At 52.4% G+C, this 16,995-nt stretch overlaps 1 protein-coding gene across 4 annotated transcripts in view; it reads left to right on the top strand.

The window, feature by feature from the left end:
- Positions 1-16,995, top strand: part of TBC1D1 (TBC1 domain family member 1) — a 204,104-nt gene that overhangs the window by 152,539 nt on the left and 34,570 nt on the right. For 3 of the 4 annotated variants that reach the window (XM_056125549.1, XM_056125551.1, XM_056125552.1), the window contains 4 exons: positions 742-1,019; positions 3,020-3,181; positions 4,479-4,598; positions 5,924-6,063. In XM_056125549.1, the coding sequence (XP_055981524.1) occupies positions 742-1,019; positions 3,020-3,181; positions 4,479-4,598; positions 5,924-6,063 (700 nt within the window). The remainder of the gene's footprint in view (positions 1-741; positions 1,020-3,019; positions 3,182-4,478; positions 4,599-5,923; positions 6,064-16,995) is intronic. The other variant, XM_056125550.1, reaches the window with a different exon arrangement.

Genomic DNA, 16,995 nt, shown 5'->3' with positions numbered 1-16,995 from the left:
GCTTTTATAGGGTTCTCCCCAACCTGCTCCCATGTGGGGCCTCTAGCTATGTAAGAGTCTGTTGGGAGCAGTTGATAGTCTTCTTTGAAATTCCTTTCCCCGGGGGACTTGATTTTCCCAGACAGTGCAGACACTATACACAGCTTGCCCTGACCTTTTCAGAAGCTGGTCCGAGGAGGGGGACAGATGCAGAGTGACCTCGCACTGCTGTGGGCTAGAAAGACCCTTAGTGACAACACAGGGCGCTGCCTTTAGCAGGGGGCGTGGGGGACGGCCCTGCCGCGCAGGCGGAGGCTCTGGTGCTGGACCCTCCGTGCGGGAATCCCTGCCAATGTCATACTGTCAATCACGGTCCTGAAATCCAGTTTAGGAGGAAGGAAAGAAACAAGACACTTCCCAAAAGCAGGAGCCAGACGGCCTCGCTGAGAGTCATCACTTCAGGGGCTGGAGCAATAGCATCGCGGGTAGAGCATTTGCCTTGCATGCGGCCGACCTGGGTTCGATTCCCAGCATCCCGTATGGTTCCCTGAGCACCGCCAGGGGTAATTCTTCAGTGCAGAGCCAGGAGTTACCCCTGAGCATCGCCAGGTGTGACCCAAAAAAAGTCATCACGCCTCAAGGCTTCTGTCCTGCCCCCGCGCCGTGGTCCTGCGTGCGGGCGTCCAGGAGGGGCCTGGTGACCTCTCGGGGGGTGTCGACCGTGGGCCGGACTTTGACAGCCTTCTGCCTCCTCCCCAGGAGCAGCAGCAGTGGGACCGGGAGGCCCCGGCCGCCTCCGAGAGCTCCTTCCGCCTTCTGGGCTCCTCGGACGACCTGTCCAGCGACTCGGAGAGCACCTCGGCCGAGGAGCCCGCGCCGCTGTCCCCCCAGCAGGCCTTCCGGAGGCGTGCCAACACCCTGGGCCATTTCCCTGTGGACGGTCAGGGCTCCCCCGAGCCGGCTCCGGGCTCCCCCGGGGTGTCGCAGAGGAAGCTCATGCGCTATCACTCTGTGAGCACAGAAACGCCGCATGAGCGCAGGTGAGCATTGGGTCACTCGCCCGGGCGGGGGCGGGGAAGGGCAATCAGCGGCGCCTGTTGACGTCCGGGTCACCTGCTGGGGTGATCTCGAGGGGTCCCCATGCCCGGGTGGTGCAGGGCCGACAGGGAGGCCCCTGATGGGGTGACGGGGTGGGGCTGCAGAGTGGGTCCTCAGGGAAGGATCCCTGACTCTGCTTCTTGCTCTGTTCTGTCCACTGGGCGGGGGCATCTCTTGTGTCACCAAACGGGAGTCTGTGTCGTCTCAAATCCCTGTCTGTGAGGAAGTTCTAGAATATTCCGTGGAGGCTGGGCTCTGCCACACGGTTGAGCAATCTGGTGGCCGGCATTCATTCTTTCTTTAGTCTGCGAGGCCCTTGGTGTCAGAGCCTGTCAGGGTGCTGCCAGCTGTGTGCGGGACTTGGTTCTCGTGAGACCCCCTTGCCTTGTGGACAGGGGCTCGGGCTGTCCCCGTGGCTCAGGGCTACGAGATGTGGCCTGTGGAGTGTGGGGGAGGTGCTTTCACGAGGAATTGTCTACACGACACACACACACACACACACACACACACACACACACACCTTCCGCTCATCTCTTAGCTTATTACTCCTTTACTCTTTTCTGGGTGCTTGGGGATGTGGCTGGACACCACCTTTGGTCCCCAAAGCAGGAGGCCCTCACAGAAGGCACATGGTGACAGGGAGAACATTCTGGAAGCGGCAGCATCCTGCCTACGACTGCCAGTCAGCCTCATCACTGGGTTCCCACCCCTGGGCGTCTATGTTTATTGTGAGAATGGAAAATTTCCTAACTTCAGAAAATCCTGAAGTTCTCTTGCCTGAGATAGTGGTCTCGAGAAGCCTGGGAGTTTCCTGTCCTCCAGGAGAAGGCAGCGTCCCCGGGTGCGCAGGTGGGGAGGAGGCTGGAGAACCGTCTGTACCTGCCCATTGCACCATCTCTCTGGCCCTCTCCTCCCTCCCTCTCCAGCACGCCCGCTTTGCTTTCTGCCCCTCTTGTGAAACTCCAGGAAAATAAGCTGTGGAAATTCAAGACATTATTTGGGGTCAGAGAGAGAGAGAGAGAGAGAGAGAGAGAGAACTGACATTTGCCTTGTAAGATACATTGCTCTGTTGAGAGAGACCCTTTATTTTCTTTGTTTGTTTGGGGGCCACACCTGGCCGTGTTCAGGGGTTACTCCTGGCAGTCTCATGAATTATATGTGATGCAGGGGATCAAACCTGGGTTGGCCACATGCGAGGCAGACTGCTGTACTGTCTCTCCAACCACTTAAAGAGAATTTTTTTTCTGCTTTTTGGGTCACACCCGGCAATGCACAGGGGTTACTCCTGACTCATGCACTCAGGAATTACTCCTGGTGGTGCTCAGGGGACCATATGGGATGCTGGGAATCGAACCTGGGTCAGCCACGTGCAAGGCAAATGCCCTACCCACTGTGCTATCACTCCAGCCCCCTTAAAGAGAACTTTTTCAAACTTTTGTTGTTTTATTTTGTTTGCTTTTGCTTTTTTATATTGAAAAAAATTTTTTTTTCTTTTTTTTCATCATTCTTAAAAAGCACATGAAGGAAGAAGTACTGTTGGTTGCTGAGAGGTCCGGTGGTGGGGGGGTGGGGGTAGGGGAGGATCAAGAGTAGCCAGTTGTTAGAGCTGGGGTGATAGAGCAGCAAGAAGGGAGCCCACCTTGTATGCGACCAACCCTGGTTTAATCCACCCCATGAGGTCTCCCGAGCCCACCAGGAGTGATCCCTGAGCACAGAGCCAGGAGTCCAACCTAAGCATGTGTGCCCCTCCCCCAAACAGCTCCTTGCAGGCCTGGCCCTGGAGTTGCCCCAGAGAGCTGAGAAGCAGGGGGCGGTGCAGAGCTGTCCCTTCCCAGAGCGAGACTCACCCCACCCCACTCTCTCGCTTCCTCCTGCGTGCCCCCTGACCCCCCTGGCTCTTTGTCTGTCTGTCTATCTCTGTCTCTCTCCTTCTTCTCTCTAGTGTGACTCCTCTGCCCCAGGCCAAGACCAAAAGTTGCTCGGCTCAGCCTTCAGCCCCCGCTCCTCCATCCCCTCTCAGCCCCTCTGCCTCCTCACCAAACTTTTTTAAGTACCTAAAACACCCCTCCAGTGGAGAAGCCGGTGGGAATGCAGTGCCCAAGAGGTGAGCCGAGTCGTGTGGTCTGCCCTGTCCTCCATCCCCCTGGCATGGCCCCACTATCCCCCCCCACCCCATCCACCCAGCGGCCACACCTGTCTGTCTGTCACTGCATGTAACAAGCTCCTCCAGCGCTCTTGATGGCACGTGGCTTGTGTGTGCCCGCTGTCCACCCCTCCCTGCCCGCCACGGGGCACCACCCTCTGTGCCCCCGGCCGGGCTCGCCTCATGGCTTAGGAAAAGGACTGTTTCTGCTTGGGAACAAAATGACATCTTAGAAGCTGACTGTCTTTGTCCCCTGTTCTGTTCTTTTCGAATTCCCTTCTGGTAAGAACGCCTGATGTGAGTGAGCTGCCTGTGCCTATGTTTTGGATTTGGAATTATTTTTTTTTAAGAATAATAATGTTTCTATTGAGATTAAGGAGCTAAAATATTCTTGAAAGTTAATAAGTAAATGGAAAAAAAAACAGTTGAGGGGACCAGAGTGATAGAACAGCCGGTAGGGTGTTTGCCTCGCATTTGGCTGACCCAGGTTCGATCCCCGGCATCCCATATGGTCCCCTGAGCACCGCAAGGAGTAATTCCTGAGTGCAGAGCCTGGAGTTACCCCTGAGCATTGCCGGGTGTGACCCAAAAAGAAAACAAAACAAAACAGAAGTTGATATATCATATCTGTTTAATCTTGCATAGTTTATTCTTCATATAAGAAAGTAAAGATTTTCTGGGTATTGATTTATAATGCCTGGAAGAGACACGGAAGCATTCAGTTGTACAAATAATAATACCTTTAAATGAATTTTTAATCCCCAGTTTGAGTGCAATAATTGAGTACAATGAACTGAATACACACACAACCTGTAAATCCTGACCGACAGCACTGGTTTCCATAGCCACGTGTGGTTTTAATGAAGTACACATTTCAGTGTTGAACAAGTACTAACCGATGTCAATAAAATCCGATCCCAAATGCTCATGTGGTGTGGCTGCATGTTTAGAGCATGTAGCATGGCACGAGGTTGCTGTTTGTCCTCACTGCGCTGCTCAGCGGGTTTCTAGAATTCTGTCATCTTACACTGCTGAAGACTCTGGGGTCTTTTCATGCACCCACCAGTTCTGTTCATTTTGTATATGGAAATGAAAGTTTGTATCTCATTTGTGAGCTATTTTTCATTTCTTAGCCTGCTTTGGTTTCTTTCGCTTGGATCAAAACGTGTTTCTCTTATGTTGAAGCTGACATTTTGTCCTTTTCTTGGTGTCTATATATTTTTTTATCCTAAACTCTTTTTTTCAACCAAACTCTTAGCATCTCCTACCGTAATGCCCTGCGGAAAAAACTTCATTCTTCTTCCTCTGTGCCAAATTTTTTAAAATTTCTGGCTCCTGTAGATGAAAATAACACCTGTGACTTTATGCATCCCAAAAGGTAGGGTTGGATTTTAGACGCATCGAGCCTGGGTGGAAGTGGGGAATTGTTGTCTGGTGTTATGGGGGATTTTGACTGACATTGTCATTGGAAAAACACTGCTTTGATGGAATCTCTTGCCTCTCTTTTATTAAACTTTTCTTTCTGAAATTTTTTTTTAAGTCATAGTCAATCTGTTCCTCATTAGGGGCTAGCTAGCATGCAAATATCTTGTGTTCTTCAGAAGGTTGAAGAAAATCTTAGCCAGCTTGCTGAGTGATAGTGGTGCTCTGAATGGCAGCCCGTGTGTGTGTGTGTGTGTGTGTGTGTGTGTGTACTCCTTGGTTGTAATATAGATCCAGGTGTAAATTACAATGATTGGACTGTATTTTTGTAGATTGGAAGGTAGATTTTGTTCTGTAGTTTTAAAAGCACAAGTGACAATGTACATATAAAGTACAGTAGTGAGGTGCCTGTATTATTGCCCTGAGAGTTCTGTGTAACTTAACCTTTTATTTATTTCTAATTGATTAGCTAGGGATGTTTTAGGTGCTCACTGGCTGTTCCCAATTCCCAGTTCCCGGTGGTACTTGGCAGACCCAGGGTTTCCACATACAAAACCTGGGCTCCAGCCCTATGAACTCACTCCACCCCCAATCTCAACTTCACTCTTTTGTCAGTCAATTTATTTTCCTTTTGGTGACCATGTATGGAGACACACCTCTATCCTCAGCTAGTCATACATTCAAGATTCTCAGCCTGAGGGCTGAGGACACCACCCCCTGTGGGAGGGTTTATGCCATTGATGCCTGCAGAGTGATGAGAAGCTGACGATCTGTGACATGTATTTCTTGTTAGAAATAAATTGATGGGGGCTGGAGGGATAGGATAGCAGGTAGGGCGCTCACCTTGCACACAGCCAACCCAGGTTTGATCCTTGCCGCTCCATATTGTTCCCCGAGCACTGCAAGAAGAGATCCCTATCTCCCAACAGGAAGGAAAGAAGGAAGGGAGGGAGGGACGAAAGGGGGAGAGAAAGAGGGAGGAAGGGAGAGTGAAAGGAAGGAAGAAAGGAATAATGGAGGGAAGGGTGGAGGGATGGAAGTACGGACAAAGGGAGGGAGTGGGGGAGGACTATCTTGGCAACATGAAACTGCTCCGTAGGACAGCAATCCTTCCAGGAGTACCTACTTAGGTTTGCAAAGACGATTTATAATTAGTACTTTGTCTTTTAAAAAAAAAAGAGAAAGAAAGAAAGAAAGGAAAGAAAGAAAGAAAAGAGAAATGAAGTTGCCCATGCCCCTTGATGTTGGGCTCTAGTCACAGATCCCTTCTTGCCATCGCAGGGACTTTGACTCCAAATCCAGCCACCCAGGTGACGCCAGTGGGACCCCAGTGAGGACGCGGCGACCATCCTGGCGGCAGCAGATCTTCCTGCGCGTGGCCACCCCGCAGAAGGCCAGCGAGTCGCCAGGTCGGTACGAAGGTAAGCTGGCGCCCTTGCCCCGTGACCCCAGGACACTGGGTGGGAGAAGGTGGGTCTAACGTGTCACCAGGATGTCCAGGTGCCCAGGGAAAGGCAGGTGTGTGCTGGGCCATGGAGGTCTGTGAAGCCGCCTCAGGACCCCCTGCGTGGAGCCCAGCTCTGCCGCCCATCCCTTCCCACTGCGTGGTCCTCGCTCCCTGGTTCTCTTTTTAGGTAACACCAACACAGTTTCTAAAAGCATTTCGTAGGGGTCATGCCCTCCTTTAAACAACAACACAGGTCTGAGATCTGTGTGGAGGATGCAGATAAAAGCGGAACGTAGGGGACTGAAGCAATAGCACAGCCGGTAAGGTGTTTGCCTTGCACGCGGCAGACCCGGGTTCGATTCCCAGCATTCCATATAGTCTCCTGACCACTGTCAGGAGTAATTCTTGAGTGCAGAGCCAGTGTGCAACGCCAGATGTGACCCAAAAAAGAAAAAATAAAATAAAAGCATTACATAAGGGTCATGCCCTCCTTTAAACAACAGAACAGGTCTAAGGTCTGTGTGGAGCATGCAGTTAAAAGCAGAAGGGAGCTCATACTGCACCCCCTGAAGACAGTGGGGGGGTCAGCACAGGAGGCCAAAGGCTACCTGAGCTTCAGCCTTAGGGTCAAGGTGGCCACTACCAGGCTGGCTTCTCTCTCTCTGTCTCTCTGTCCTTTCTGTCTGTCTGTCTGTCTCTCTCTGTTTCTGTCTCTCTCTTTCTCTCTGACCCTTGAAAATCTCCTTCCTTTATTCTTATTTTACTTGTGTGTTGTTTTGTTTGTTGGGCCACATGCCCAGTGATACTCGGGGGCTTCTTTTGGTTCTACACTCATTAATCACTCATGGCTGGGCTCAGGGCAGGATACAGGAGGCTGGGCATGAAACCCTGGTCGACCATGTGCAAGGCAAGTGCCCTGCCCACTGTACTATCTCTCTGGCCCCAGGAAACCTCCCTACTTCAAGCATACCAAGTGTCTCCAGCTGCGTCCTGAGTCAGTTGCTACTCCTTCCGTCACTGCCCGCTTGGGGAGGAGCCCCAGCCAGGGCACCCTCTGATGCATGAAACCCTCGGGGATCTGCAGAACAGGCAGGCACAGGCCCGAGAGGCCTGGATGCGCCCAGGGTTTAGCTGCCCAGCAGTGCCGGGCTTTACAAAGCGGCAGTCTCCTCTGGGTTCTTGCCTGGCCTCAGCCTCTCATAGACCTTCCAGGCCTTCCGAGACTGGCTGTGGGCCGGGGAAGCAGAGTCGGGCTGGCTGGGGAAGGAAACACAGGTCTGGGCGTGTGTCCAGAGAAGGCGCCCTGGGCACGCCTGGCCTCCTCCCTACTGTTCCGCTTCTTCCAGACTGACCTCAGGGCATGGAGAGGCCTAGATTTTTGTCGGTTGGTTGGTTTGGGGATGCTCAGGGGTCGCTCTTGGTGGGACTTAGGGGTCCATGCGTGGTGTCAGGCATTGAATTGGGTGTAACACAAGGTGTGCAAATCTTATAGCAGTATTTTCTTGTTGAGTCTTAAGGGATAATTTTATGGGTTTGGTGTGTGTGTGTGTTGTTGTTGTTGTTGTTGTTGTTGTTGTTGTTGTTGTTGCCACATGGTGATACTTAGGGGTTACTTCTGGTACTGCATTCAGGAATCACTTCTGGAGGGGCTTGGGGATCATATAGGATGCCAGGGATCAGACCCCAGTGGGCTGACTGCAGGGCAAATGCCTTGGCCTTGGTGTTAAGGTTCAGATCCAGAGGGTTAGTTTTTCAACCCTTGGGCATTGGCCTAACTGTCCAGGCCAGCAAAGAGGGTTAAAACTCCACTTCTTTCTCCATTTTCTCCATGTTTGGTAGCAAAAAATACTCCACAATAAGGGTAGAGAAGAGAATTCTCCATGATGAAGAAATAATTTTTTTAAGTCAACTCCCAACTTCGAAATTTGGGGTGGGGTGGGAGTCGGCGGCTGTGTGAGAGCCTTTATTTACCATGTGAGCCAGGAAAGTGTTATCTTAATACCCTTCAGGTCAGCGTTTCAGATTACATTGTGCCTTTATAGACATGACCAACAATGGAGGCTTTCAGGTGTTACATGTGTCATGCAGAGAGAGAAAGAAAGAGAGAGAAGTAGGGAGGGGGGAGAGAGAGAGAGAGAGAAAATGACGGAGAGAAAGGGAGGGAGAGAGAGAGAGAGAGAGATAGGAGGAATAGATACGGGTGATTGATTTGAAACCCATTGTATAAGCAAAGAGTTTTGCTTGAACTGAAGTTCAAAGGGTCTTTGTGTTGGGAGTGTGACTGGGTCCAGAGGCCTAGTTTGCTTGAGGAAAGTGCTGGAGCAGAGAGCAGGCATGCATAATGGTGGCAAAACTCAGGGGTATAATCGGGATTTCCTTAGGAGAGTAGACTTGGGGTATACCCAGCACTGTTCTTGTGTGTGTGTGTGTGTGTGTATGAGTGTGTGTGTGTGTGTGTGTGTTGTGGGGGGTTATGGTGCTGTGGTATGTGTGTGTGTGGTGGTGGTGTGGTGTGTGGGGGTGAGGGTAATGATGGTGTGCGGTGGTAGTGGGGTGTGTGTGGAGCAGCAGTGGTGGTAGTGTATATGGTGGTGTGTGTGTATGTGTGTGGGTGGTGGTGGTGGTGGTGTGTGTGTATGTGTGGATGGTGTGGGTGGTGTGTGTGGTAACTGTGAAGGTGTGTGTGTGGTGGTCGTGGTGGTGATGATTGTGTGTGTGTGTGTGTGTGTGGTGGTGATGGTGTGTGTGTATGTGTGTGTGTGGTGGTGATGGTGTGTGTGGTGGGTGCCAGAATGACTTCTGGCAGAGCTCAGGGAGCCTTGCAGTGTTGGGTGGGTTTGAATGCAGGTCTGTGCCCCTGCCCTCTGAGCCATCCGCCTGCCCTCCGACCTGAATCTCCCTGTAAAGACTGAAGCGTGTGGGAAGCAGAGCGGCTGTCACCTGGGCCCGCAGATGTGTCCCGCCAGGCCGTGTTTTCGAGCATCTCCGGCACATCAGGCAGTGGTCACAGCTGACCTGAGGGACATAACGACAGGGACAGGGAAAACTGCCGAGAAAGGTACCCGAAGTCAGCTTCAGGCCCTTTTGCTTGGAGACTTTTTCCCATCATCACCGTGCGGTTCAGATAGACCCGGAACCCTGCCCTGCTCCCAGCAGGATCTGTCCCGCGTGAGGATGGGGCAGGATTTGCTCGCTCAGTTTCCCAAGCCTCCTCCGGAGAATCCCGTTGGCTGTCCCTCTGGGCGGCCGGAGAGGGTGTCACCACTTGGTGGCGGTGTTGCTCCCTGGGTCTCTCTCCAAGCTTTGCCTTCCCAGAGCAGTGGGCTGACCACACCCCCCTCCTTCCCGCTGTGTTTTTGTTCCCTCCCCCACCCCATTTGTTAGTTTGTTCGGGCTGCTGTGTCTTTCCTGTCTGTTTGCAACCCATCTGACAGGAGGACAGGGTTTTCAGGGAGCCCGTAAAACCAAGGGAAGCCCAAGAAGAAAAGAAAGGCGCTCTGTGGCTGCCAGGACACGCGGCCTGTGGAGATTGTTCCTGATTTACTTTCTTGTGTAACTTGGCGTTTCTGTGCTGAATAAAGGCCAGGCTCGAGATAAAATATCGCGCGCCAAGAATGTGATTGTTCGCGGACTTTTATAGTTGGGAGCAATTAGTTTTCTTTCCTCCCCTTTATTGTGCTTCTTGGCACATCATTACAGATATCCTGGAGCCCCGGCGAATGCCAAGATTTTTACCTGGTTTGCTGCCTTTTTTTTCTTTTTAACCTGTCAACAGTGGAAAATCAGTGTTGAAGGAGCTATTCCTAGTTAATCATTGACATTGAAGCTGTCAGTTCCTCTGCTTGGTGCAAGGCAGCTGCTTGGGTGAATGGGGGGTGTGGGTGCAGACTCCTCCATCTCTGGAGCTTGCTGGGAGGCTCTGGGTCAGGGGCATGAAATAGACAGCCTGGGTGTCCACCCCAGGATCCAGTACCCACTCTGGCCAGGAGTCACCTGTGGGTTACTTGTCCTAAGTACCCTCATCAAGGTTTGTTACTTTAGTGATGGAGCCTGAAATATTTTCATGTGGATAAAATCTATAGATTTTATCTGAAGGGTCTTGGGGAAAGCCAGGTGGGCGGGGTAGGGCTTGCTGGTGTCCCGAGTACAGTGTTTAAGAGGACACTCACTCTCAGGAACCTTCAGCTGCTGGCCCTGTGCTCACACAGCGAGTCAGTGGACGCCTCCTGAACGTGGGCCCTGCCCTCTTCTCTGTGGGGTCCAGGCCACCCTCCTGGAGAGGCCAGAGAGCTCCGAGGATGAGGATTGGCTAAAGGGACGGAAAGGTCAGGGCCCTCCCCAATGTTTGGCCCTCCCAAAGTCTTCTTAGAAGCAACCGTTAACTCTTGCTAGTTCAGGTCACATTTTGGGCACTCAGTGGCTCCAATCCCAATTTTAGAAGACTCCTCCTAGTTGAAGGGTGTCCGTGGGTTTTGTTTATGTCATAAAGCAAGCATCGCTCTGAGGGCAGCCCTGTTGCATGTCCTCACTGGTCAGGAGCTGGGTGGCTCCAGCCTGGCAGCCCCGGGCTGACTTTGCCAGCTCTCCGCTTTGTAAAACACTGAGATCAAAGTCCAGGGAAGCATCAGAACAGTTTTCTAAATGTATCATTTTGAGAGCCGGTTAGTCTCTCCTCACCGCAACAACCATGAAAATCTGTGCAGGGTGACCGGGAAGAAAATTATAAAGGTCGTTCTCTGAAGTAGGAGCGTTGGTGATGGTCTTTGGACTCGGCACCCATTTGCAGCCCACAGCTCTTAGACTTCAGAAGATTCTTTTTTTTTTTGCACAGAAGTGGGGGCGTGGGGTTCTCTGGTGGGCTGGAGAAGGTGCCACCGTGGGCACTTCTGCTGCAGAGATGCTGCGGGGCTCTTGCAGCTTTCCAGGAGACTGGCGTTGTGGCCGGGCTGGAGAGACAGAGGGAGATGAGGCTTCAGATCTAGGACTTGGATTCGAGGCGGAGGCGGGGAGGGGGGCACTAGAATCAGCAGCAGGTGTTTGCCACAGTGGCTTTAGAGACCAATGCCCCTCCCCTCGGGGAAGCTGACGCAGCCCCTCACAATGCCCTTCAGTGCTTCAGTGACAGGACTTCCTCCCTGCCCGGTGCCCCCACTCCACACCTCTGCCAGCCCTGCATCTCCCAGACCTGTACCTTCCCAGGTACCACCATTAGCATTATTTAGAGGTTGTGTTAGAGAGAATGTGCCAGGAGCCCTGTGCCTCTGTACGGCCGAGGAGGGATCCCCCTTCCCCTCTGAGCAGGAGTGTGGAGGGTGGTGGGCAAGGCTGGCGCAGTGGCCAGAAATCTCTACTGAGCCAGGCTGCCCTTCCCTCCCCTGCCCTCCCTCCCCTTCCTTCCCCCCCTCCTCTCCCCTCCTCTGACCTCCCCTTCCCTCTGTCCCCTTCCCTTCCACCCCTTCCCTTCTTTCCCTCCCCTCTCCCCTCCCTCTCCTCCCCCTCCTCTGCCCTTCCCTCCCCTCCCCTCTCTTCTCCCCTCCCCTTTTCTTCTCTCCCCTCCCCTCCCCTCTCTTCCCCTGCCCCTACCCCCCGCCCTCCCCCACCCTTCCCTTCCTTCCTAATGGCTGCCTTGTGGAAACAGTCAGCTGAAAGCTCGCTTTCAGGATCCCTCCCAGTTCGAGTTAGAAGGAAGGAGGAAGCCCTGGACTGGCAGGGGTGACCCCGCTGGCGAGACCGTACAGAGTGTGGAGCTGCATCATTTCCAGCGAGCACTCCGACAGCAGGCGATGCCCAGAGCCCACGGCCAGGGCGGTGCCGCCAGCTCACGCATTCAGCCTGGTCTTGTTTCTCCCCGCAGCTGGGAGTTTGCACCCGGGATCTCCTTGCCAGGAAGTCCCTCTTGCCCGTCCTCTCCTGTCCACACCCAGCGCTCAGCCTGTCCACCCTGACAGCATCCTCCTGGCCCTCTCAGTATCTCTGCTTTTCTCTGGGGTTTTGCTAAGTCGTGCCTTGCTGTGAGGGTGTTTTTGTTTTCCTTCTCTCTCTCTCTCTCTCTCTCTCTCTCTCTCTCTCTCTCTCTCTCCAAACGCCAGATGTGTAAACTCAATAAAGGGGCTCGACACGTAGCGGCGGTGGCTCTATCTCTCCCGCCGCCCGCGTTTGGTAGTCTCACCCTTCTTCCCCCACCCCGGGGAGGTCGATGGCGATGGGCAGGCAAAGGAAGGAACGAGGGCCAGACTGGTTGGTCTTAGTCGCAGTTTATTCCAATCCTCTCTCCATCCACACCAGTCTCTCTTCTCTTCCTCTGCCTCTGCTTCTTCCTCCCCCATGCTACTTCATTCTCCTTCTCCATCCCCCTTCATCCTCCTTCTCTTCCTTCCGATCCCCTGCTTCTTCCTTCTGATCCCCCAGCCCACTCTTGCAGAACAGTTAAATCCCAAAGCAAGAGGGGTTGGGGTAATAATTACACATAGGTGTGGTCACAATCAATAGGGGTAGAACTCTTTCCCTCGGGAAAAGCCGCTCCTAGGACAGATCCTCTCTCAGCAGGACGACCCAGCCTAGAGCGGAATCCCATGGGTGTGTCTCTCCCCTCCTTGTCCAGCAAGCATATAAGCATATATAATATAAATCATTTTGTATGGATACAGTAAGAAATATCTTAAACTTATAGAATTGTTCTCCTAGGGCCATCTCGATCTCAGACTACAGTGCTCGGGCCAGATAGTCTTTCCCACCCCTAGCAGGATCCTAGTCTCGCCGTTACTTTTGGATCATGACAGCATTTGTCTATGATCAAACTCTTAACTTATAGTTAAGAATCGTGGCACTTTGGCCTGGCCCATTTCGATGCCAGGTAGTTCACCACTTGCCCTGGGTCCCATTCAGTCGGGACCCTGCTTTTGGGGTGTTAGGAACTAAGGGCAACTGAGGCTTAAGTCGAGAAAGCAGATGCCCGGGAGTGAATAATATTCAAAGCCAATTAAATCCTAAGTTACAAAGCATAATGTTAACAGTCTTCCTGTATCCATACAAAAAGGGCATTGCTTTAAAGTAAACTGTTCATGAGGCATAAGGAGAGGAGAAAGGCAATATTTCACTCATACATATAAAATCATAGATTTCTGAGGAATCTAACCTTTACAAGTTAACAGAGTCTGATTAGGGGGAAAGCTGATTAACTGGTTGGGGGTTGGGGATGGGAGCATAGGGAAGAATTTACAGATAAACACAATGGAATGGAAGTGCCTCAGGAGCACTGTGATGGGTATAACCTGATAAACCTAAGCTCCTTGTGGAGGAAGGACAAAACAATGTCATCCTACAACCATGAATTACAAAGTTACAAGAATATTTATAATTGCATCTGTTGTTCCGACACCAGTTCCTTCATGGTGCCCTCTACCCTCCACCCTTGTCCCCAGTTTCCCCCCAACCCCAGCCAGCCTGCCCTGTGGCAGGCAGAATGAGGGAGGGAGAGAAGAGACGAACAGGAGCTTCTTCAAAGAAGACATACAAGTGGCCGTGGGTGTTTTTCAGTGTCTCCAGGTTGTGCTGTTTGTCACAAGTGCCCAGTGGTCACACAGAGCTCCTTAGACCCCAGGATGATGACTCTGGCAGACTTTGCCTTTCTTTCTTTAAAAAAAAATTTTTTTTAAACTGAATCACCATGAGATACAGTTACAAACCCGTTCATGATTGGGTTTCAGTGATACAGTGTTCCAACAACCGTGCTTTCACCAGTGTGCATTTCCAAGCACCAGTGACCCCAGTTTCCCTTCCGTCCCCCTACTCTGCCCCTTCGCCCCCCCCCCCCCGCCCCCACCATGGCAGGCACTTTACTCTCTCTCCCTCTCCTCCCCCACCCCTCACCCCGCCCCCCCCGCCTTTGGGCATTATGGTTCGCCATACAGATAATGAGGGGTTATCATGCATCTCCCTTTACCTCCTTCCAGCACTCAGTTCTTGTCCAAAGCGACTATTTCCAACTACCATACTATCAATCCTTCTCTGTCTTAACTGGCCGACATCTGGAGTCTGCTCAAAGCTTCCTGGCCGTAGTGGAGAACCTGGGTGCTGAGCCTCGTCCTCGCCCAGATCCCCAGGGGTGTGCCACTGTCCATGAGGCTCCCCGAGGCCTCCCTTCACCCAACATCCTCCGGTCCAGGCCCCCTCGGACTGTGCTTGACAGCTGATGTCTCCTTGCTGAGGTGGCCAGCTCCGGCCGCAGACCAGAAGTTCCACTGTGTGTCCCGCTCCTATAAATAGCCTGAGTGGGAGCCGGAGAGAGGGCACAGCCTCACGCGTGTAAGGCTGCCAGGAGTAAGCCTCGAGTCGCGCCGGGTGTGGCCCAAAGACACAACAGAACAGAAAACCCAAATAGCCTGTTTGGAATTGAAAGTCTTCTGTTCTCAGGGAGCCCCACAAGCAAGGTGGGTGCTTTGGAAGTAGCTGTGCTATCCTCCCCGGTCGGGCAGACTGGAAGACTGGGTGGGAGTCACAGTCATCATAGCCACAGAACCTTCTCTTTCCGGTGATCAGACTGGCTCATCTGCTGTCCAACTGCTGGTTTTCCTGATGGGCGCTCTCACCTGGCCCCTTCAGTCACTTGCCCATTCTCTGGGGGTGGGGGGGTGGGGGGGAGGTTCGGACCTTTGGCTGTGCTCAGAGGGCACTTGCCTGTTCCGGTGCTCCCGGGGATGCTCTGGAAGCGGACGGTGGCCAGTCTTAGCTGGTGACAGTTTAGCAGAGGATGGCCGGCTGGAGGCAAGGGCAGCCCCTGAAAACAAGAGAAGGATCAGGGGCCTGGAGCGATAGCACAGCGGGTAGGGTGTTTGCCTTGCACGCAGCCAACCCAGGTTCGATTCCCAGCATCTCATATGGTCCCCCGAGCACCGCCAGGAGTAATTCCTGAGTGCATAAGCCAGGAGTAACCCCTGAGCATCGCCGGGTAAAGGTAAAAGGTAAAGGTAAAGGCCCTCCCGTTGATCGTCGATTTGCTCGAGCGGGCCCAGTAACATCTCCATTGGAGATTTTGTTGTTACTGTGTTTGGCATATCGAATACTCTCAGTAGCTTGCCGGGCTCTCCGAGAGGGGCGGAGGAATCGAGGGGCGGAGGAATCGAACTCGGGTCGGCCATGTTGGCCGCTTGTAAGGCGAACGCCCTACCGCTGTGCTATCACTCCACCCGAGCATCGCCGGGTGAGACCCAAAAAAGCAAAAAATAAATAAAAAATAAATAAAATTGACTTGAAAAAAAAAAGAGGAGGATCAGAACTGCTAAGTCAAAATTTGTCAGGGGAGGATAGTAGAGATAAGGACCAGGAGGATTGCTCCATGACTCGGAAGCGGCCTCACATGCTGGGGGAAAAGGCAGCTCAGAAAGAGAAGGGACGGGCTGAAGAAATAGCACAGCGGGCAGGGCGTTTGCCTTGCACGCAGCTGACCCAGGTTCGATTCCCAGCATCCCATATGGTCCTCCGAGCACTGCCAAGAGTAATTCCTGAGTGCATGAACCAGGAGTAAACCCCTGTGAGTTGCCGGGTGTGACCCAAAAAGCAAAACAAAAAAAAAAAAAAAGAAAAAGAAAGAGAAGGGAACACCAAGTAAAGGATGTTTGGAGGGATCGCTCAGGAGGAGAGATGTGTGCTGAAAGTAGACTATGGACCAAACATGATGGCCACTTAGTACCTGTATTGCAAACCATAACACCCAAGAGGAGAGAAAGAGAGAGAATAAAAAGGAATGCACGTGCCACAGAGGTGGGGTGGTGGTGGGGGGGTGGCAGGAGGGATACTGGGAACTTTGGTGGTGGAGAATGGGCACTGGTGGAGGGATGAGTACTCGGTTACTGTATGACTGAAACATTAGTATGAACGTTTGTAAGTCTGTAACTGTACCTCACAGCGATTCATTAAAAAAACTAAAAAATTATAAAAACAACAAAACAAAATTTGTAGGGGCCTGGGCCAGAGGAATCGTGTGGAGGGGAATGTGCTTGCACTGCACGCGGCCCACCCGGGGTCAGCCCCAGCCCCACAGAAGGCCCTCCAAGCCCCATCAGGAGTGATCCCAGAGCGCAGAGCCAGGAGTAAGCCATCAAAATAAATAAATAAAATAAAATAAATTGGGCTAGGAGAGATGGCTCAAAGGGACTGAGGTGTATACTTGGCATGCCCTGAGTTCAATTGACCCCTGAGCATCTCTGGAGGGGACCCCAGTTCTGAACCAAGGCTCCTGAGCACCACTAGGAGCAAAATAAGATCTTTCATTTGTGTGAGTGTGAAGGGGGGCACCCAGGGGTGCTCAGGGTTGACTCTTGGCTCTGTGTTCAGGATCATTCCTAGAGGTGCACAGGGGACCATGTCTATTCAGTGCCAGGGATTGGAACTGGGTTGACTGCATGCAAGGCAAGGGCCTTCCCCGCTAAAATAAACTCTTACCCTGGGGACTCTGAAGCCCGTGGGATCCTTTCTGTTCCTGCTGAAAGACACGTGGTTCCTCCTGACACTGTTCCCTTGAAATGAGCTCCACGGGTTCAGAGTCCTGACCTCGCCTTCAGCACACTGTTTGCATCTTTCTTTTTCTTTTTCCGGTTTGTGTTGCGTGATTCTTTGTTCTGTTGGTCTCGGTGTATGGTTCTTTCCTATTCATACTGGAGTTTTCTAGAGGAAGCATCGCCCTCACACTGTGGTCCTATGAGAAGTTGACCTGGGGCCCCTCACAGAGCATTTCCTAAGAAAATGCTGTGTGCGTTCTTATGACCACGGATGGTTGCCTTTGACAGATTGAAAAAGAGATTGAGTGGGCATTTGAAAAGCCAAGCAGCCTGGGTCCCAGTCCTCGCTCAGTTTTAGTTTTCTTGCTGTGGGTATTGAGCAAGTTGCTGAGGTTCCCCGTGCTTCAGTT

Source organism: Sorex fumeus, unplaced genomic scaffold (assembly GCF_029834395.1).
Source record: "Sorex fumeus unplaced genomic scaffold, SorFum_2.1 ptg000055l, whole genome shotgun sequence".
Classification (NCBI taxonomy): Eukaryota; Metazoa; Chordata; class Mammalia; order Eulipotyphla; family Soricidae; genus Sorex; species Sorex fumeus.
This window is presented reverse-complemented; position numbering and strand designations above follow the sequence as displayed.